Source organism: Triturus cristatus, chromosome 1_2, assembly GCF_964204655.1.
Source record: "Triturus cristatus chromosome 1_2, aTriCri1.1, whole genome shotgun sequence".
NCBI classification, from domain to species: Eukaryota; Metazoa; Chordata; class Amphibia; order Caudata; family Salamandridae; genus Triturus; species Triturus cristatus.
The window spans coordinates 609,013,685-609,034,541 of NC_140580.1; the positions used below are offsets into that span (position 1 = coordinate 609,013,685).

The 20,857-nt window shown below is 48.1% G+C and overlaps 1 protein-coding gene across 13 annotated transcripts in view; it reads left to right on the top strand.

The window, feature by feature from the left end:
* Positions 1–20,857, top strand: part of CCSER2 (coiled-coil serine rich protein 2) — a 574,371-nt gene that overhangs the window by 364,554 nt on the left and 188,960 nt on the right. For all 13 annotated transcript variants that reach the window (XM_085607239.1, XM_085607272.1, XM_085607183.1 and 10 more), the window contains one exon: positions 15,222–15,329. In XM_085607239.1, coding sequence (XP_085463365.1) covers positions 15,222–15,329 — 108 coding nt within the window. The remainder of the gene's footprint in view (positions 1–15,221; positions 15,330–20,857) is intronic.

A 20,857-nucleotide genomic window follows, 5' to 3' on the forward strand; every position in this document is an offset into this window, starting at 1 on the left:
CCAAAGGTCGAGGAGGAAGTTAACCGAGGTCGAGTGAGCGGCGTCATCGGAGGAGTGAAGTCCGCCCTCCGGAGTCGTCGGAGACCGAGGTGAAGTGTACCGGAGGTCGGGAGTGAGGATCGCACTCCGGAGTCGCCCGGAACCTGAGAGGAGGAGCACCGGAGGTCGGGGGTGAGGATCGCACCCCGGAGTCGCCGGAAGTCGACATCGAGGCCAGGCCGGCCGACGTCATCGAAGCCGAGAGCGCCATCGGACCGGAGCCGCCCGAGGTCGACATCGAGTAGAGACTGCCCGACGCCGTCGAATCGGAGGTCGAGATCGAACCGAGGCCGCCGACATCGGACCGGAACCGCCTACCGGCGTCGTCTAGAACTGACATTGTGCCGAGGCCGCCGAGACCGAACCGGAACCGCCTCACGGCACCGACACGACTCCAGCGGCGTCGGAACATCAGAAAAAGGGCAGTAAGTGGAGTAGAGGGCGCCTAAGGCCCTGTGGAGACCTGAGAGACTGCTCTAAGGGGCTAGGGAGGTGCTGGAACCAACCTGACTGTGCCAGGGGTGAATTGGGACTAACCTAAAGAGGTTGTGTGGAGAGAGAAAGCCAGGGCACTGGTATTCCCCCCTTGATCTACCTCAGTTTAGGCCTCAGCCTTGTCCCAGCCAGGGAGTAGAACCCCTCAAGCCTTCCACAACCCTACAAGCTGTGCCTGGGCCAAATCAGCCCTTAGGAATTGAAAAGTGATCTGATTACATGAGTGCTGCTGTATACTTTTAATTATTTATTGGGGGCACTGTATTTATTGTGGTTAACCTATTTATTGCTTCACTATATTTATTGGTCCACAGGACTTGTTGGTGTACAATATTTATTGGTGACAGTATTTATTGCCTCAGAATATTTAATTGCCTGTATTACCTGCACTTATATTTATGTCCCTTGTATTTATGATCATCCCTATTTATGGAATCTCCAGACAGTATTTATTTGACCTGCACTATTTAAATTTGTATATTGTGATTGTCTTATTTATTTTTCCAATCAGCAACTAAGAGAAAAAGATAAAGAAGAATATTTTCATAATTTTTACGGTGTAGAGTCGTTTTTGGAACGGATGCACGCATGGTTATTGTATGGGTATATTGTATGCTTAGCACGGTGCCTGTTTCCTGACCACTCGAGCCAAGCTACCACAGTGTGTTCGGGGAGTCCACCACCACCCTGCGGAGTGGGAGTGGGCTGTTTCCAACATAAATTGGTGTTCAGTGGTGGGATAGAGCTGTGCCTACGTATACTCAACAATAACTGTGGGTAGTCCATAGGCCTACACCGGGAGTTTTCTCAAAGCGGCCTTCCTAATTGTGGGTTTTTGTTTTTTCCAAATTTACTCTGGTGGTGGGAGGAGGTATTATTAAAGGTACCCCCCTGCATTGTTACTGCACAAAACCTGTCCTCTAACCTGAGTGGGCAAGATGGAGTTTGTACTAGAAAATCTAGAAACGTACACTGTGGCCCAACTCAGGGAGTTTTGCCAGCGGGAGGGGGTGTACTGTCCCCCAGGAGCAAAGAAGGGTGCACTCCAAACCAGCTTAAGGGCTTGGGGGGAGGCACGCAGGGAAAGCAAGGCTGAGGAGGAAGACAGGGATGGAGAGCCTGACCCCGAGGGGGCTGAGATGTACCAACCTGAGGTGGGGAACCTGTCAGCAGGGCCCAGAACCATTTCTAGGGGGGGCAGCCGTGCCTCTAGCGGTGGCTTGTCTGAAGTGGAGCTAACGGACCGGAGGGAGAAAAGACAGCTCACATGGGACTTAGCAAGGCTGGAAAAGGAGAAGGAGGAGCAGAGGATGGCCCATGAATTGCGACTGAAAGAAATAGATCTTCAGATCTTGAGAATCGGGGCACAACCTGTTCCTAATGGTGGCAGCCAAACCCAAGAGATCACCAGGGAATCTAAACCATACCTGCCAAAGGACATAGTGGCTAGCTATGGAGTGGGCGACGATATCGCCAAGTGGCTAGCGGCCTATGAGGTCTCACTGAGGGCCCATGGGGTTCCGGAGAAGTACTGGGGAGGGGGATTGTATAAGTACATGCCTCCAGCTGGTAGGGATGCTTTATTGGCCCTCGAGGAGGATGAGCAGACCCACTACCCCACCATGAAACTGGCGCTCATCAGAAAGTTTGGACTAACACCTGAAAAGTACAGACAGAAGTTCAGGGGTAGTCACAAGCTGGGCACGCAGAATTGGGTGGACTTCCTGGACTATGCGAAGAAGGCAATGGAAGGTTGGATTCAGGGCAGTGAAGTGAGGAACTACGAGGAGTTGTTTGACCTAGTACTGAAGGAACACCTGCTCGAGAAATGTTTCCCTGAACTGCGGCAACACCTGGTGGATAGCAAGCTGACCAGTCCCCGGAAGCTTGCTGAGGAGGCGGACATTTGGGCTAGTACCCGGGTGTCCACAAGGGGGACTGGAGGGGATACTCAAAAGGCCGGACAGGGCGCCCCCCAGAAGAAAGAGGGAGGGGAAAAGAAAAAGGAGTTCTCCAAAGGCCCCCAAAATAACTTCCAAGGGAAGGGAACAGGATTCACCTCTAAGGCTAACCCACCCAGAAACCCTAATCCTGGCCAGAGTCAGCAGCCAAGGGTTGTCCATTGCTACGAGTGCGGTGGCGTTGGACACTATAAAGGAGATCCGAAGTGTCAGAAACGATCACCCCCTCCCACTGGAGGAAAGCCCCCCGGAGTAGCTAGTGTAGTGCTCGGGGAGGAGATGCCCTTAACTAAGGGAAGGGAGTGGGCGGGTGTCACTCTAGTGTCCCTGGGAGAACGGGAGATGGTTCCTAAGATCCAGGTGCCCGCAAATACCGCAAAGTATGGGCAGTGGGTCACCATCAACGGCCAAAGAGGGGAGGCTCTGAGAGACACAGGAGCCAGTATGACTATGGTGCGTAGTCAACTGGTGTCTCCAGAGCAGGTAATTCCCGATGTACTCCACCCAGCCGCGATGGCTGACGGCAGAACAGGTCACTATCCAGTGGCCGAGGTTCCCTTTGAATGGGGGGGGGTTGCAGGTTCACTTCGAGTTGCCGTAAGCCCTGCCGTGCCAGTCGATTGTCTGCTGGGCAATGACATGGAGCACAACGCTTGGAAGGAGGTGGAATACCGGACTCACACCGAGATGCTGGGTACACCTGACTGGGCCTGTGTTAGCACAAGGTCCGAGACTACCCGAAGAGGGAGTTCATTCCGGCTGGAGCCTGGAACAAAGGCCCAGCCAGCTGCCAGTCAAGGGAAGAACCGAGGACAGGAGGAGCCTGCCTCGGCGTCTCCACCCCGTAGGACGGATAGGCCACCGGAGGTGGTGGGCCAGGAGTCTGCGGAGGGGGATGTTACCAACCTGGAGGACTTACCCATCCCGGCCGAGTGGCACGTGGAGGGAGGCCCGTCCAGGGAGGAATTCTGCCAGGGCCAGAGGGAGTGCCCTACCCTTGAGGGGCTGAGGCGACAGGCCGAAGCCCAGGCAGCAGGGAACGTTGAAGGGAACTACAGTGTTTACTGGGAGGATGGCCTCCTCTACAGTGAACCCAAGGCACCCCTACATGGATCGTCACGAGCCTTGGTAGTTCCTCAACGTTATCGAGCCTTCCTTCTGGAGTTGGCTCACGAGATACCATTGGCAGGACACCTGGGGCAAGACAAGACCTTCGCCCGTCTTGTCCCACACTTTTATTGGCCTCAGATGAAAGTGTCGTCCGATACCTACTGCCGGACATGTGTGTCTTGCCAAGCCAGTGGGAAAACAGGGGTGAAGCTGAAAGCTCCCCTGGAACCACTCCCTGTCGTTAGCACCCCCTTTGAAAGGGTGGGCATCGACATTGTGGGTCCATTAGATCCACCAACTACAGCTGGTCACAGGTTTATCCTGGTTCTGGTGGATCATGCCACACGGTACCCAGAGGCAATACCTCTGAGGACCATAACAGCACCTGTTGTGGCTAGGGCCCTGATGGGAATCTTTACCCGAGTGGGTTTTCCCAAGGAAGTTGTGTCCGACAGGGGGACCAACTTCATGTCAGCATATATGCGGGCAATGTGGAAGGAGTGTGGAGTGACCTACCGGTTCACAACTCCTTACCACCCCCAGACCAATGGTCTAGTGGAAAGGTTTAACAAAACCTTAAAAGGCATGATCAGAAGTCTGCCTGAAAGCCTGCGGAGGAAATGGGACGTCCTCCTACCCTGTTTACTTTTTTCCTACAGGGAAGTGCCACAGAAGGGAGTGGGCTTCAGCCCCTTCGAGCTTCTGTATGGGCACCCTGTACGTGGACCTCTTAACCTGGTGAGAGACGGATGGGAAAGAACTCCCAGAAAGCTTCCCCAGGATGTGGTGAGCTACATGCTGGCCTTCCGGAGCCAAATGGCTAAGTTGTGGAAGCAAGCTTCTGACAACCTGGAAGCCAGCCAAGCAGTAATGAAGGCGTGGTATGACCACAACGCTCACCCGGTGGAGTTGGAGCCTGGCCAGAAGGTGTGGGTGATCGAACCAGGAGAGCTTAGTGCCCTTCAGGATCGCTGGTCAGGACCCTTTGAGGTGTTGGAGAAGAAGGGTAAGGCTACCTACTTGGTGGACCTGAAGACCCCTCGTCAGCCCCTGCGGGTGCTGCATGCCAACCGCCTCAAACCCCACCACGAGAGGCCCGAAGTCATCTTGATGATGGTGACTGACGGAGGAGAGGACGTGGAAAGCGAGCCTCTCCCTGATCTGTTTGCGTCTCAAGAAAAGGATGGGTCGGTGGAGGGAGTGGTTCTCTCCCCATCTCTAACTCCTGAACAGCAGGAGGACTGTCGCCAGGTCCTGGGGCAGTACTCTTCGTTGTTCTCCCTTGTCCCGGGTAGGACTCACCTGTGCGTCCATGACGTGGACACAGGAGACAGCCCACCTGTGAAGTCCAAGATCTACCGGATGTCAGACAAGGTGAAGGCCAGCATTCATAGTGAAGTCACTAAGATGCTGGAGCTAGGAGTGATTGAACCTTCCAGCAGCCCCTGGTCCAGTCCGGTGGTGTTAGTACCGAAAGCTGCACCACCGGGTGCCCAACCAGAACTGAGGTTCTGTGTGGACTACCGGGGACTGAATTCAGTGACAAAGACTGATGCACATCCGATCCCTAGGGCGGATGAATTAATTGACCGGCTGGGAGCTGCCCAATATCTAAGTACCTTTGACCTTACTTCGGGGTACTGGCAGATCTCTTTGACTGATGGAGCAAGGGAAATGTCAGCCTTCTCCACGCCCAATGGCCACTACCAGTTCTGTGTGATGCCCTTTGGGCTCAAGAACGCACCTGCCACGTTTCAGCGCCTGGTAAACCAGATCCTCACCGGAATGGAGAGTTTCTCTGCTGCTTATCTGGATGACATAGCCGTCTTCAGTAACAGCTGGGAGGATCACTTGCGTCACCTGCAAGCTGTTCTCCAGGCCCTGAGACAAGCTGGATTGACGATCAAGGCCAGCAAGTGCCAGATCGGGCAGGGGTCGGTAGTGTACCTTGGACACTTGGTGGGTAGGGGAGCGGTGCAACCCCTCCAGGCGAAGATCGAGGCCATCATGGCCTGGGAACCCCCCAAGACACAGACTGAGGTCCGAGCATTTTTGGGCCTCACGGGATACTATCGCCGCTTCGTGAAGGGGTACGGTACCATCGTAGCCCCTCTCACGGAGCTCACGTCCAAGAAACAACCTCGACGGGTAGTCTGGACGGAGGCTTGTCAGCAAGCCTTTGAGAGATTGAAGAAAGCCATGTGCGAGGCCCCGGTCTTAAGGGCCCCAGACTTTTCCAAGAAGTTCATTGTCCAGACAGATGCATCAGAACATGGCATTGGGGCAGTGTTATCGCAACTCAACGAAGAGGGTCTGGATCAACCCGTGGTCTTCCTATCCAGGAGACTACTTCCCAGGGAACAGAAGTGGAGTGCAATAGAGCGTGAAGCCTTTGCAGTGGTATGGGCTCTGAAGAAGTTGCGGCCATACCTGTTTGGCTCGCACTTCCTAGTTCAGACCGACCACCGACCCCTTCGTTGGCTGATGCAAATGAAGGGGGAGAATCCCAAGTTGTTGAGGTGGTCTATTTCCCTACAGGGGATGGACTTTCAGGTGGAACATTGGCCTGGAGTGGACCACGCCAATGCAGACGGTCTCTCAAGGTATTTCCGCCTTAGTGATGAGAACTCCCAAGGGGTTGGGTAGCTCTCCCCACTTTCAGCTGGGGGGGACGCGTGTTAGACCTGTCAGCCCTTTGGGTGGTCCCTCCTCATCATTATTTATTTTGTCCCACTTTTGCCTCAAACCCTGTTTGAATTTTTCCTTTTTGGGAACCACCAGACTTTTTCGTGTTGCTACAGATTCAGGGAGCCATTTTAGCTACCCCTGAAACTTCTGTCTGAGGGCCTGAAGCACAAAATGGTGGCCACCTGTGACATCACCAGCATCCACTGGAACCTACCAGCACCTTCCAGAACATTCCAGGAGATTCCAGAACTCTGTGACAGTTGGAGACCGTTTAGAATGTTGGGAGGTTAAGACAGAGTGTTGGCAGTTGGAGCTGGCAGTTGGCACCTGACTGGTGAAGAGAGAGCAGCACAACAGTGAAGGAGGAAGGAGTGAAGCAGCAGGGGTGGAAACTTGTGCCTGGAGTGGGGTCCATAAACCCACCCTTGATACTAGTCCCTACTGATGGATCCCAGCCTGTAGCCCTGTGTGGGAAGAAGCCAGAAAAACTAATCCTAAGGACCTGGACAGCAGGAACAGGCCTTAGAAGCAGAAAGCAGCAAGATCCTGACCTGGAAACTGGTTTCCCTGGAGTCCGGCGTCGAGTAGCCTAAGACCTGGAGCCCGAGGTGGAGAAGCGGCGCTGACTGAAGAAGCAGACGTCGTACCCGGAGCCGCCTGAGGTCGTGAGAGGGCGCCGACGGAGGTCGTGAGGAATACCAAAGGTCGAGGAGGAAGTTAACCGAGGTCGAGTGAGCGGCGTCATCGGAGGAGTGAAGTCCGCCCTCCGGAGTCGTCGGAGACCGAGGTGAAGTGTACCGGAGGTCGGGAGTGAGGATCGCACTCCGGAGTCGCCCGGAACCTGAGAGGAGGAGCACCGGAGGTCGGGGGTGAGGATCGCACCCCGGAGTCGCCGGAAGTCGACATCGAGGCCAGGCCGGCCGACGTCATCGAAGCCGAGAGCGCCATCGGACCGGAGCCGCCCGAGGTCGACATCGAGTAGAGACTGCCCGACGCCGTCGAATCGGAGGTCGAGATCGAACCGAGGCCGCCGACATCGGACCGGAACCGCCTACCGGCGTCGTCTAGAACTGACATTGTGCCGAGGCCGCCGAGACCGAACCGGAACCGCCTCACGGCACCGACACGACTCCAGCGGCGTCGGAACATCAGAAAAAGGGCAGTAAGTGGAGTAGAGGGCGCCTAAGGCCCTGTGGAGACCTGAGAGACTGCTCTAAGGGGCTAGGGAGGTGCTGGAACCAACCTGACTGTGCCAGGGGTGAATTGGGACTAACCTAAAGAGGTTGTGTGGAGAGAGAAAGCCAGGGCACTGGTATTCCCCCCTTGATCTACCTCAGTTTAGGCCTCAGCCTTGTCCCAGCCAGGGAGTAGAACCCCTCAAGCCTTCCACAACCCTACAAGCTGTGCCTGGGCCAAATCAGCCCTTAGGAATTGAAAAGTGATCTGATTACATGAGTGCTGCTGTATACTTTTAATTATTTATTGGGGGCACTGTATTTATTGTGGTTAACCTATTTATTGCTTCACTATATTTATTGGTCCACAGGACTTGTTGGTGTACAATATTTATTGGTGACAGTATTTATTGCCTCAGAATATTTAATTGCCTGTATTACCTGCACTTATATTTATGTCCCTTGTATTTATGATCATCCCTATTTATGGAATCTCCAGACAGTATTTATTTGACCTGCACTATTTAAATTTGTATATTGTGATTGTCTTATTTATTTTTCCAATCAGCAACTAAGAGAAAAAGATAAAGAAGAATATTTTCATAATTTTTACGGTGTAGAGTCGTTTTTGGAACGGATGCACGCATGGTTATTGTATGGGTATATTGTATGCTTAGCACGGTGCCTGTTTCCTGACCACTCGAGCCAAGCTACCACAGTGTGTTCGGGGAGTCCACCACCACCCTGCGGAGTGGGAGTGGGCTGTTTCCAACAGTGGGGTAACCAAAAATGGGCTAAAATATAAGTGCATTGGGGGTGCTAGAGAGCTGAGATCGAGCTGCCACTGATTGAGGCTCCGCATGCCGGAGCTTTTTATCCTACATTAATCCAGTTTAGTCTGTGGCATCGGGGCTTGCCAGGAGTGTGCCTCTGTGCGGTGTGCCCTGGAAATCCTAAGCAGCCCTGTATCTTGGCCGACAGGAACTCTGAGGGGCTGATTGCTGCTGAGATGTATGCTCGTCTGTAAGTGCCATCCGTGATCCATATATCACACAATCGGCTTTACTCATCGCATCTCCCGTCTGCCGGCTCTGCTCTACAGCTGATTGCAAAACCAGGAAGCGGCATTCAAGGAAAACATATTGCCTCACGCCGCACGCCTTTTGAAATATGGACCCAAAAGGTGTCCTCACGGTGCAGCGGCAGCGCCGGGCTCCAGACAGGTTAGCTCACCCCGTCACAGGAGAGCAGTATATGCAGTCTTTAAACTTTGTCTGTTTAACATTTCCCTTTATGCGCCCTTGAAAGCCATTGCTAGAAAGAACATTTACACGTGTGCCTGTGAACTTATCGCGGCCCTGTCTGCACTCGCCGCGAGGCCTGTGAACAGCTACTCGGGTCGATGTGCCGCCCTACTGTGTCAAGGATTCGGTGGCTTCTGAGTCGGGGTCACGGCGGCCGTTGCGGGGATATCTGCTGCGCTGGTAGACACCATACTACTGATTGCTGCCGAGACCCGATGCCTGGACGTGGCAGAGCTGCTTGATCGGGCTGTGTGTCGGTCAGGACATTGCCCTGTATCGGAGCGCTTAACTGGAGAGTGCGGTGGAAGGTGAGGTAGTGAGGGCCCTTACGTGTCTCTGCCGCCTTCGCGAACGAAACTGACTGGAGTGGAATGAGTGGCAATCCCTCTAAGCCAATCCTGGCGCTGCCAGCAGCACCAGGATTGGCTTAGGGCACGATTACTACTCGCCCGCCTGCCCATTAGGAGACCGAGCTTTGAGCCTTTGCTCAACCCTCGCTCTCCTAATGGGCATGCGCCAGCCAGTGCAGACACTAGTGCGCATGAGTGGGCACGGCGAAAAAATGTGCCCACCTTCCTCACTCATGCGCACTTGTGCTGCTGCCTGTTGCCCTGCCCTGACAATCATGTCAGTCAACATGACGCCGGACCGCCCACCCCCGTCAGACTCTGAAGGGGGTGGGCGGTCCGACGTCATGCTGACTGACATGATTGTCAGTTCTCCCTCGGCTTCTTTGAACTTAAGTAAACTGATTACTTAAGTTCAAAGACGCCGAAGGAGCTGCGAGCGGGGGGGGCTACGCCCCAATGGACGCACCGCACCTGCTAAGCAGTGCTTTAAATGTGCCGGTACTGAGTACCGGCACACTTTTATTTTGAGAGAGAGAGTAGCGGCACTTTTCAAGAGTGACGTAATACGTTTAATTGGAGAGTACCGGCACTTCTCAGAAACAAGCAGGTACTCTGGTTTAGAGTACCGGCACTTCTATTTTTCCATTTCAAGCAAGGCCCCATGGCATACATAGACGCTCCGGGTCTTGCGCATCACATAATTTACTGACGACTGTGGGGGCCGCTACATGTATCCCTGGCCTTCGCAACACTGACCGAGAATTTGCAAAGCACATAGAAGGAAGACCTCGGCTCCCACGGCCCGACCGCCCTGCGCCTTGAAGTGCATTGCTTGTGCGGTATACAGTGCTTGCAAAAGTAGACAGCCCTCCCAACCCCACGGTTCAGCTCAAGATCTACCTGACCGCCATTACCACCGCCCTCGTGCTCATTACCCTGGTAAGCCGTGTGGGGTCGCTCATCAATAATTATATACTGTCTTCATTGGTTTTTGGTGCAGAGTATTCTAAATATTCAAAATACAGTTTTACTCGCGTCCATTGTGCGGTGTCCATGCGCGTATTTACTCGCTTCTACATACACGAGCGTACAGCAGCGCTGATGCTTCGTTCTGTAAGCAGCATTGGGTGGTTAAATTCTTCTTAGCGAGCATGCCCCCATGCATGTCATGGCCCCTTTGATTAGAATATATCCTTCTTAGCCTGCACAACCATTCAGCTAAGGTTAGAATGCTCACCTTGCATGGTTTGCCCAAGTAGGGCCGACTACCAAAGTTAATTGATTACGCCTTCGGTCCCCCAGACACCCTTTATTGCATTATTGGCTTTCTTTTCTGTTTCTCACAGAATGTCCCACCATAATGAGATCCGTATATCCAGATGTGTTTCGAAACTCCGTTGACAGTTTAAATAGATAAACTTCCCTTTTTCCTGTATACTACTGAGATCATTAATCAATTGAGGTGTCCGTTACTCAACAACAACTTTCTTCCTTTCTGCAGATACTCCTATGTTTGTAATTTGTTTCTGTTGTGCTTCTTAGCACATGAGACATACTGTATGAATTTGTATGCACACTAAACCTACTAATGACGTTAATTGGAGCTATAGGTTAACTATGATTTACACGTAAAAAGCAATGAAGAAAATTGAAAAATCACTTAAATTATTTTGCGGCCATTGTGATTATTATTATACTATGTTTTTGGTTATTATAAATATGTGACTTGTCTTTGGCATTGTCAATTCAGTTTTGTGAGTTTTTTCACAACCCCACCCCACTTTTTTTTTTTTGCCTTTTCTCACATCTCACAATCTTCACTGAATATATATGCAATATTGTATGGTTGCCTAGAGAACCACTGTAGCACTTAAGAGTGGGAGAAAATAAGAGCGTGCTTCTCTTTTCTAAAGACCTTTATCAGTGAACACCTAACAAAATAACAATAAATCTTTTATTGCTATTTTATCTTTTATCATAGTCTCCCTCCTTTGTATTACAAGGTGATGATAATAATACATATTTTCTTTGTAACAGCAGTTTTTCCGTTCTATCAATGACTTGGAGTAGGGAGTGAAAATGCTTATTGCAGCTTAAATTGGTGTGCATTTCACAGTTTGGCGCCAGAAGTGAGTGTTCTGTGGATGTGATCATGTTGTTCCTTCTCATGTTGATGGAAACGAAACATAAGAAAATGTTTTTTTTATTTCCCTTATAACATTTGAGGTATTAATGTATCTATTTATTCACTTATCGTATTTGTAGAGTGTAAACCTAGCTATGGGGCAACTGCGTGCTTTACGTAGAACTTAACACAAGTGCAGGATAATTTGTGCGAGATCAAACAGTCAAACAAAACCACAGTACAGGCTAAACATGTGAAGGGCAAGAGGGAGAGTGAAATAGGTAGAATAAGTCATTTTTAATCTATAGCTGGAGATTAAATAAATACGTTTAAGGTTTTTCCTCAAGAGAGGAAATTTAGATTGGCTGATGTTTTAGGTATCTGGTTCCATTAAGTGCAAGCTTAATATGAGAATGCCCATTTAACAGTCTTGCTCTTTTTTCAGGTCTCGCCTGGCGTTAGCAGCGTGCATGCGCTGCTCTCGCCATGCGAGGACCTTTTGGAATCAATACGGATTCCAGATGTGCACGCGGACGGACAGAAGTGTGCACGCGGACGGTTTCTGCACAACGCACGCATGGTATGCTTTCGCATGTTCTTCATTTAGTTCTGCCCAAGATTGCTAAAACAATCTGAATATTTCCTCAATGTGTGCATCTTATAATGACTCAAATGCTCACACTTTAATTTCAGCTTGCTATGCTTCAAGGAAGCAGCTCAGTTTGCCTCGCGCTTTCGCTTGTTCTTCATTTAGGTCTGCCCAAGATTGCCAAAACAACCTGAATATTTCCTCAATGTGAGCACCTTATGATGACTCAAATGTTCACACTTTAATTTCAGCTTGCTATGCTTCAAGGAAGCAGCTCAGTTTGCCTCTGTTGTGAAATTTCCTGTGACTTGACGTGCTTGTCAAAAAGACCCTGATTCCTCCCGTTGACCCCCCTCCCTGGTAAAACCCTGCCGACACTAAATTCCTCTTTTCATTAGAACTGCTGTTCACTTTATTGCTGGAAGCATGGAGAGCACAGTGACTCTCTTGACAGAGTCTTGGTGGTACACGGGGAGCAGCGCCCCAAACTTTCTCACTGGGCGAGCAACGTTACAGACAAGGACACTGGACTGGTGTTCCCTAAACTGTGCATTGCCGGCGCCGAATTCCAGTACCGCCTCCTACCAGCCGTCTATGGGATTGTCTGCATCCTGAACCTCGCGGGGAACCTGGCAGTCGCCTACCGCTGCTTCACGCAGAGGGCACGCACTGACCCGGTAACCACCTTCCTCTACAACGTCATCCTCATCGACATCCTCTTCAGTCTCTCGCTGCGGTCACTCTCCCCGAGTACGAGTGTTAATCGCCGGGGCCCGAGAGCCACGCTTGAAGCCAGATTTTGTATGAGAGTGCATTGGCCTTTCTGACAGATGAAGAAAAGCTAAATAGAAGAGCGCATGATAAGCTAACAAGCATTGAAAATGCAATAGGTCTCGCCTTTGATCAAGTTAAAGCCATTTGCTTTGCTAATGGTATTGTATAGCAAAGCAAATGGCTTTCACTTAATAAAAGGCGAGATCTATTGCATTTTTAATGCTTGTTTATTTTTGTGATCTCCCAGACCAAGCAGAATTTTCCTCAAGTCCATCTTTCTTTTTAAGTGGTCTGTAGTTTGTCCTTTAGGTAATGCAGGAGACCAGATTGCAGTTCGTTGTTTGTTATCCATACGTATTTGAAGTTAATGTGTGATTCTAAAGGTAAGTAATGGATATATTTTAGAACTGGGGTGGTGATGTAGGAATTTCTTAGCATTTGAAATCAGGTGTGCTGCACCATGAATGAGGACCTTGTGAGGCATGAAAGTCTTGGAAGGCATGCTAGAGGAGTATTGCTGCCATAGAAGTGGGCAATCACTAGAACTTGGACTACCGACCTTATCAAGGAGACCTACAGTACTTGATTCTGTTCATTAAATACATTTGATATGATGTAGCATTCACCAATATATTGAGATGTTTCTTGAGGATGAACTACAGTAAATGTGTATCCTAGAGATGTGGCAACTGAAGCCCCTGAGGGTGCAATACTAAAAGGGCAGAGTATGAAAAGGCATTTTTGAACTGGAACACCACTGGGCATGGGATAAGAAAGAATGTAATTGTCCTAATTGTTATCTCGTTGTCAAGAATGATCTTAACCATTTTTGCATTCTGTACCCTGTTTGAGGAAGGGAATGCTCAACAGTGAAAAGTGGTTGATGGTTTAAAACACTGATGAGCGATCCAACAGGACAGACCTGAAGACTAGCTTCACTAGCTTCTATTATTTTGAGGAAGTCATCTAAGATGTGCAGGGTGGCTGTCTAAATGCTGTGTTTTGACTGGAAGAGGTACTGGGCTTTCACAAGTTGGACAAATGATTTAGCAGTTGTTTAATAACCACATCACCTTGAATAATGTTCACCAACATGGGTAGTTTAGAAACTGACCTGAAGTTTTTCGAAGTTTGGATTCTGTATCGGGGGCGAGGGCTGACTTGGTTAGACTTGATAGCTGATGGAAGTGTGCCTTCATCCAGAGAGCTATTAACAATTTGGAGAAGGAGATGAGAAATGTAATCTGTGGATATCTGGACATGAGTTACTAGCAAAGAGCTAACAATGTGGGTTGATGGAACGGTTGTGGTGATAGGTCAGTGTGAGTCCAGCAGTTAGAAGGAAGACCATTTAGTGTCTGATTTACCCAGTGTTGAGAGGTGGAGAGAGTTTAATGGAGCGATCAAGACCTGCAGGTATTGTGTATTTTCATTGAGAGGGACTTGGTAATGTTTTCGAATCTGGTGATTCAGCTGGGCATTTTTGGTTGAGGGATAGAATTTGCTATACAATCTATTGGTTTGAAAAAGGGTTCTAGGATGGTTAGTTGATTGTTAATCTTGTGTTTGAAGTAATTTGCTATGGGTAGATGTATGAAGTGTTTGTGAATTTTCCTTAGATATTAAAGTTTACGAATGCTTCAAAGTTCTGTTTTTCTCCATTTCCTTTGTTGTCTTACTTGAATGTAGGTCTTTGGATTGAAACAGGTTATGAGGTTGGTTTCTGGTGGATTTAAGGGTAAGCCGTGCCCTGTGTTTGATGATGTTCTTAGTTTACTGAATGCAGAAGTCAATGAGGAAGTCGGAGGTATTAACAGAATCAAAGGTCGTAGTGATAACTCTAAGGTCCTCAGAGATGTTGATGATAGATCGACAAGTAGAGTTAAGAATTGATTATAATGGTCACCTACAGTTGGTGTACTATGACAGTAGTTCCTGGGTCATTCCCTGCTTCCCTAATTTCCGGTCTCATTTTAAACACCTGAATTCAGCTTCAGACTTTTAAATTGTATGACTGAATGAGATCTTTAATAAAATGTCACAACAGTATCTTGGTGGGCATCAAATATATTTTAATAAACAGTATAATATGTTTTAAAAATCTATGGAGGCTCACAGTTAAAAGAAAAAATTGAATATTCAGTGATAATATTTTTCCAAGAAGGTCGTGAATATAGATTTTTCCTTGATATTCATTGTAGACCAATAAGGGGCTCGATTTGCTGACTTCCTTGTAAATTATGTGAAGTAACTTGAAAAGTATCCCCTTTTCCATTGGAAGACGGTGTAGTCCTGTTTACATTTGGAATAACCTGCAAATTGGGTTGCTTCATCAAGTAGATTGATGATGGTGTGGTGGAAACAGTTAAGGTGGTGCTAAGGTTGACCTACTGTTATTTTTTGTGGTCTAGGTTCCTACAATCAGTCCTAGGACAACAGTGCATCTCAGCGCGCTGAGTAAAAGCCTAAGTAGGTGAAGGGTGTTCTTGAGAAAGAAACCCTAATACTTGTTTCTAGGGCATTGTAAAGAATGATGACATGCTATAAAGGAAAAGAAGCACATTTCTCTTCTGCTTGTGCAAAGATCTTAAATTCATTTATTTGTTTTTAGGATGAACAGTTTGAAGAGTTCAACACGGATCTTAGCTCACAAGCCTGTGAAACATTCTCAAACAGTTCTGAACCTGTGTTACCAAATAGCAATAGCAGTTATTTTAGGGTAAGTAGTGATTAATGTGATCTAGTTTATTTAAAATAACAAAATGGCTGAATTACAAGAGTAAACTGGGTATACACTTTAACAAGTTGTTTGGAGACTTTTGTTAGCTGTATGTAAGGTTATATTGTGACATTAAATAAAATGACATCCTTTGAAAACAGAGCATACATTTAAAATGAATTCTATTTTTCTGTCATTTATCTGCATACTCCAGCCTAGAACTTATTTTAGGAAAAAGTATTTTGCGTGTTAAATTAAATACAAATTGAAATAGCTTGGTTGATTATATATGTCCTCCCCCTAGTAGCAGCAGTTTTACTTTAGCTCAGTTGTAACCTATCACCTTCAGAATCACACACCAAGTACAGTCAGTCATTATTCTGTTTCTTGAGACCAATGGTCTTTAAAACAATAAAGCAGCCATTCATAATAATACAATAAAACAGCTACACATAAAAATGCATATTTTCCAATGAATATCATAATAATATAATAAAACATCAACTCCTGAACTATACTATTTCATAGGTTATAAAAGTTTAACTTTAATATCTCTCCCTTTAAAATTTCTCTGACATGGAGTAAAGACCTTCCGATTGCACACTCTCATGTAAATGCTTAATTTCTGTCACAAGCTCAGCTTCTATTTTCCACTCACAAATCCCAAATTTGAGAAAAATTGGTTTAAAAAATGTTTTACGTGCTGCCAAAAACCCCAAACAATCTAATAAAATGTGTACACAACCACACTTTATATTAAGACCACAAGTACATTTTCCATTGTCATCTAGGGCTATGGTCCTCACGGCAGAGTTTTCAAAATATGGGTTTAAGCCAGATCTCAATCAATCAGAACATTTGTAAAGCGCACTACTTACCCGTGAGGGTCTCAAGGCGCTGGGGGGGGGGGAGGATGCTGCTACTACTACTTGAATAGCCAGGTCTTGAGTTTTCTGAAGGTAAGCAGGTCCTTGGTCTGCCGTAGGAGGATGGTTAGGGTGTTCCAGGTCTTGGCGGCGAGGTGGGAGAACGATCTGTCACCGGAGGTCGCTCTTTGGATGCGGGGGACTGTGGCGAGGGCGAGGTCAGCGGAGCTGGCGGTTGGGGGTGTAGAAGCTGAGTCGTCTGTTGAGGTATGCTGGGCCGGTGTTGTGGAGTGCCTTGTGTGTGTGGGTGAGGAGCTGTAAGTGATCCTCTTGTTGACGGGGAGCCAGTGCAGGTCTAAGATGGGGTGTGATGTGGCTGCGGTGAGGGATGTCGAGGATCAGGCGTTTTGAATGTGTTGAAGTCGTTTCAGGTGTTTGGCCGAGGCTCCAGTGTAGAGGGCGTTTCCGTAGTCCAACCTGCTGCTGACGAGGGCCTGGGTGACAGTTCTTCTTGTTTCAGTGGGGATCCACCTGTATATCTTGCGGACCATGCGGAGGGTGTTGAAGCAGGAGGACGAGACGGCGTTGACCTGCTCTGTCATGAAGAGAGTGGAATCTAGGATGAACCCTAGGTTGCGTGCGTGGTCGGTGGGTGTTGGAGCTGTTCCCAGTGTGGGCGGCCACCAGGAGTCGTCCCAGGCCGAGGGGGTGGAGCCGAGGATGAGGACTTCCGTCTTGTCCGAGTTTAGCTTCAGTCGGCTGTTCTTCATCCACTCGGCGACGGCTTTCATTCCTTCGTGGAGGTTGGTTGTGGCGGTGAGGGGGTCCTTTGTGAGGGAGAGGATCAGCTGGGTGTCGTCGGCATAGGAGATGATGTTGAGGTCGTGCAGTCAGGCGACGTGGGCGAGCGGTGCCATGTAGATGTTGAACAATGTCGGGCTGAGGGATGAGCCCTGGGGTACTCCGCAGATGATCTCGGTGGCTTCGGAGCGGAAAGGGGGGAGGCTGACACTCTGGGGTCTGCCAGAGAGGAAGGAGATGGTCCAGTCCAGAGCCTTGTCTCGTATCCCAGCATCGTGGAAGCGTGTGGTGTACGGTGCGGTGGCAGACGGTGTCAAAGGCGGCTGACCGGTCCAGGAGGATGAGGGCCGATCTCAACTTCAATACAGATCTAAACTTCAATACAGTATGTCTTAGCGAATGGTTTGCAATTCATCAACATGCAGAAACCCATCACCACGTTCCCAGACCTTTTTCATGCAATGTATAGAAATATTGCCATTAATGTACTGCATACCCTCTTCCCTAGCTCCGCTTTTAGACAAACTACATAGCTCCTTTTTAGAGAGATTAATTTCAAGGATATCAGCCTCTAGGTTTCAGGTTCATCTTCTACATAATTCACTAACCATTTTCTGTCCTCTTTTGCCCAACTCCATTCGCTGTGTCCATTCTAATGGCCTGTACAATTGGTGATAGAGGCAGGGATAGCAATCTATTTACACACCTACAGTCCTCAATATTCGAATCTACTTTTCCATTTAAATACAGCAGTTCTGCTTAATAATGGAGTTGGGGACTGATAATAGCAATATAGGCTGAAAGGATAGGACAAAAAGAGGGACCCCCATGGTCTTTATTAAACTTTCTAAACCCACAAACTGAGGACGAGGGTTGCTTTAAGGGATTCTATATGACTATTCCATTTTAAATTCTCACCTAACCTCATTCCTAAATATTTATACTTTAACTATTTCTAATTTATTTTCTCCTAATGCCCATTTGTAGTTTGTTTCTTTTCCCAAACAGCAGTACTTTGGTTTTTTCCATATTGACTAGAAGCTTCCTACTTGTTGCACTAGTCATTAAACACATTCAATTTCCTTTGCAGACCTACATCTGGCATGTCCGTTCTTACCAAATCATCAGTGTATAAAAGAAAGGGGGCATGGAAATCATTCATCTTTGAACATAAACCCTTGGAGCCTTTTAGTGCAGCTGGTAAATCCACTTGAAATATAGAAAAAAACAGTGGTTCCAATACTGAACCTGGTGAGAGGCCATTTCTAATTTTTATCTTTAACTTTAGAGTCCCTTTTGAATCCACTATCGCCTGCCCCCATTTCCGGATATGTAACGCGTGAAGAATTATTAAAAGATCCCTTAGGATTCTGATAGTAACAAGGGATTCTCACAGCTGGGAGGTGCGGAAATGGTCCAGGCGCAGGATCCACCACAGAGCTGGGCCTTAAGTGCCAACGCTCCTTTGTCTCATCAGATACTTCGACAGATATGGCGACGTCTAAGATCTCTTCTACTTCTTGCACTGGCTGGACTTAACCCAATTTTGCCGATAGCCTCGACTGTGACGACTTGCGTTTGGAGTGACTCTGTGTCCGATCTCAAGACATTCCTCTCCACCGAGATCGTCGCAGTACCACTTGTTGAGTGGCAAGGAAATTGAGGGACTGATCCCTCAAGGCCTTTGGGTGTATTGCAAAGCATTCAACGCAGTTCTTGGTATTGTGGTCATGCTCCAAACACCAGAGGCGCACAAAATGTGGAACTGTTAGCAACATCAGCCAGTGACAGGTGCCACTCGATGCACCAGGAGACAGTCTTGAAAAACTCTTGACAAATGTCGAAAAAGGTCAATCAAAAAAGACTGGGGATAGCTCTTCTCCGGATCTGTGCTGACTGGTGCGGAAAGAAAAGAATTGACATCAGCACACTTCTGGCGTGGAAGACTCAACGTCGGGTCGAATGATACCATTTTTTTGCTCCAAGTCATAGGGTATGAGTCCAACTCCAGAAATGACTGTCGAACATCTTTGTTAATTGGAGGCAGCCAATCAAATCTTAACATTTGATCTGCCGGTCCTGAGGCACTCCTACATCCCTACATATGTATGGGATGGGGTATTTCTGAACCTTAATTTCTCAAAAACTACTGAATGGATTTGGACCAAATCCCAATATGCACAATTTCTGGGTAAAGATCTAACTTTCTGCTAAGTTTGGTTGAATTCCTTTCCGCTGTTTTTGCTGTCTTGCTGTTTATTTTCCTATGTAAAAATGAATTGGGAAATCATGTTCTGTGGTCCTGCAAACATGTTCTGGGCACCCCCCAAACCTGGTTCTAACTATAATTACGCATAGGTTACATATATTTGAATTTATATATAAAAAAAATGAATAATGCATTTCTGTCATATATATATTCTTCTAAAAAGGATTATTCAGGCCTAGTGGGTCATGTGGGAAGAACAGGCTACATTTTGAGTATCCCCACAAGGAGTGTATTTATTGCCTGTACCCTCTTCATAAGGCGAAGGACTGTAGGATCTGCAGGACTTTTTCCACCCAAGACCTTAAAAGACAGGAAAGGAAGATTACTTATTTGGCTAGAAAGGCTGAAATCAAAGACCTCTGTTGTGTCTGATGAGGAAGGCAGTATTAGTTCCCAGGCGTCAGTCCATCTGGCTGAGAAAAGGGACAGATCTGAGGAATCCCTGAGGGACACACAAATCTTCAAGAAAGACCCATCATGAATGAACATACTGCCTCTAAAAAAGGGAAGTTGCCATTCCCTTCTGAGGAGAAATCTGTGATAAAAGCTGCCTAAAAAACGGCCTCTAAGACTGCCTTTAAACAACCAAAGACTCAGTCAGAGTTTGTTAAGACCTCGTTGTCGAAAAAGACATTGTCGACGACGAAACAACCTCTGGATTTGGCACCTCAGCATTCCTCGTTGGCGCTTGCATCATCGACTGAACTGCCGACTAATACTAGGCCATCGTCGACTATTACCTCTTCACTGTCGGCACCTACACCCTTGACAAAGCCTCCAACGACGACAACTTCCCCTGTCGACGTCTCTTCCGACAATAACACTCCCGTCGTCGGCGGTACCTCCATTGTCGATGCCCCCTCCGTCTACAACTACCACCATGTCAGTGACAATAGTTCTACTGTCAACAGCATCGACAAGGACTACACCATAGTTGACAACAGTTATTTCAGCATCGACGGTGTCCGTTTCACCATCAACGAAGATCTCGTCGACGCCGCAGCAAAGACCCTCTTCATTGCAATTAACTCCAATTTTGTTATTCAGGTTCTCGTCAACTATCCCGTTGACGAGAGGTTTCTACCAGGACCCTTCTTACATCTCTCCTTTGCCTCCTAGTCAATTTTTGGAGGATTTTCAGTCTGGCCCGCAGCCCCTCTCAACTTCACTTTACGTAAAATTTCAAGAGGAGGAGGATGAAGATGACTATTATGTCACGCACTACAGTCAACCTATGGAAAAGTCACAGGTGTTGATGCTTCGCCAAGAGCCTATGATTTAGATGCCTATGGTGTTAGTACAGGATCTAACATCCATGCTGCAGGACAATCACACTCGCTTCCCCACAGCAGCAGGTTCTGTTGAGAAACAAAGGTCTCCTCCGCCTGCTTTAGACTCAGCAACAGCATCGGTACCCATGATGGAGGCTCAGGATTCTGTGACTGTGCCACAAGATCAGATGCCACAGGATGATGATGAGGAAGGTGAAATTCCTAAAACGCATATCACCATAGATGAGTGGGAAGACTACCTAATTCCAACACTTTCTCCGCTGGCTCCTCAAGCAATTGATTCTCCTGAGGATATTGGGG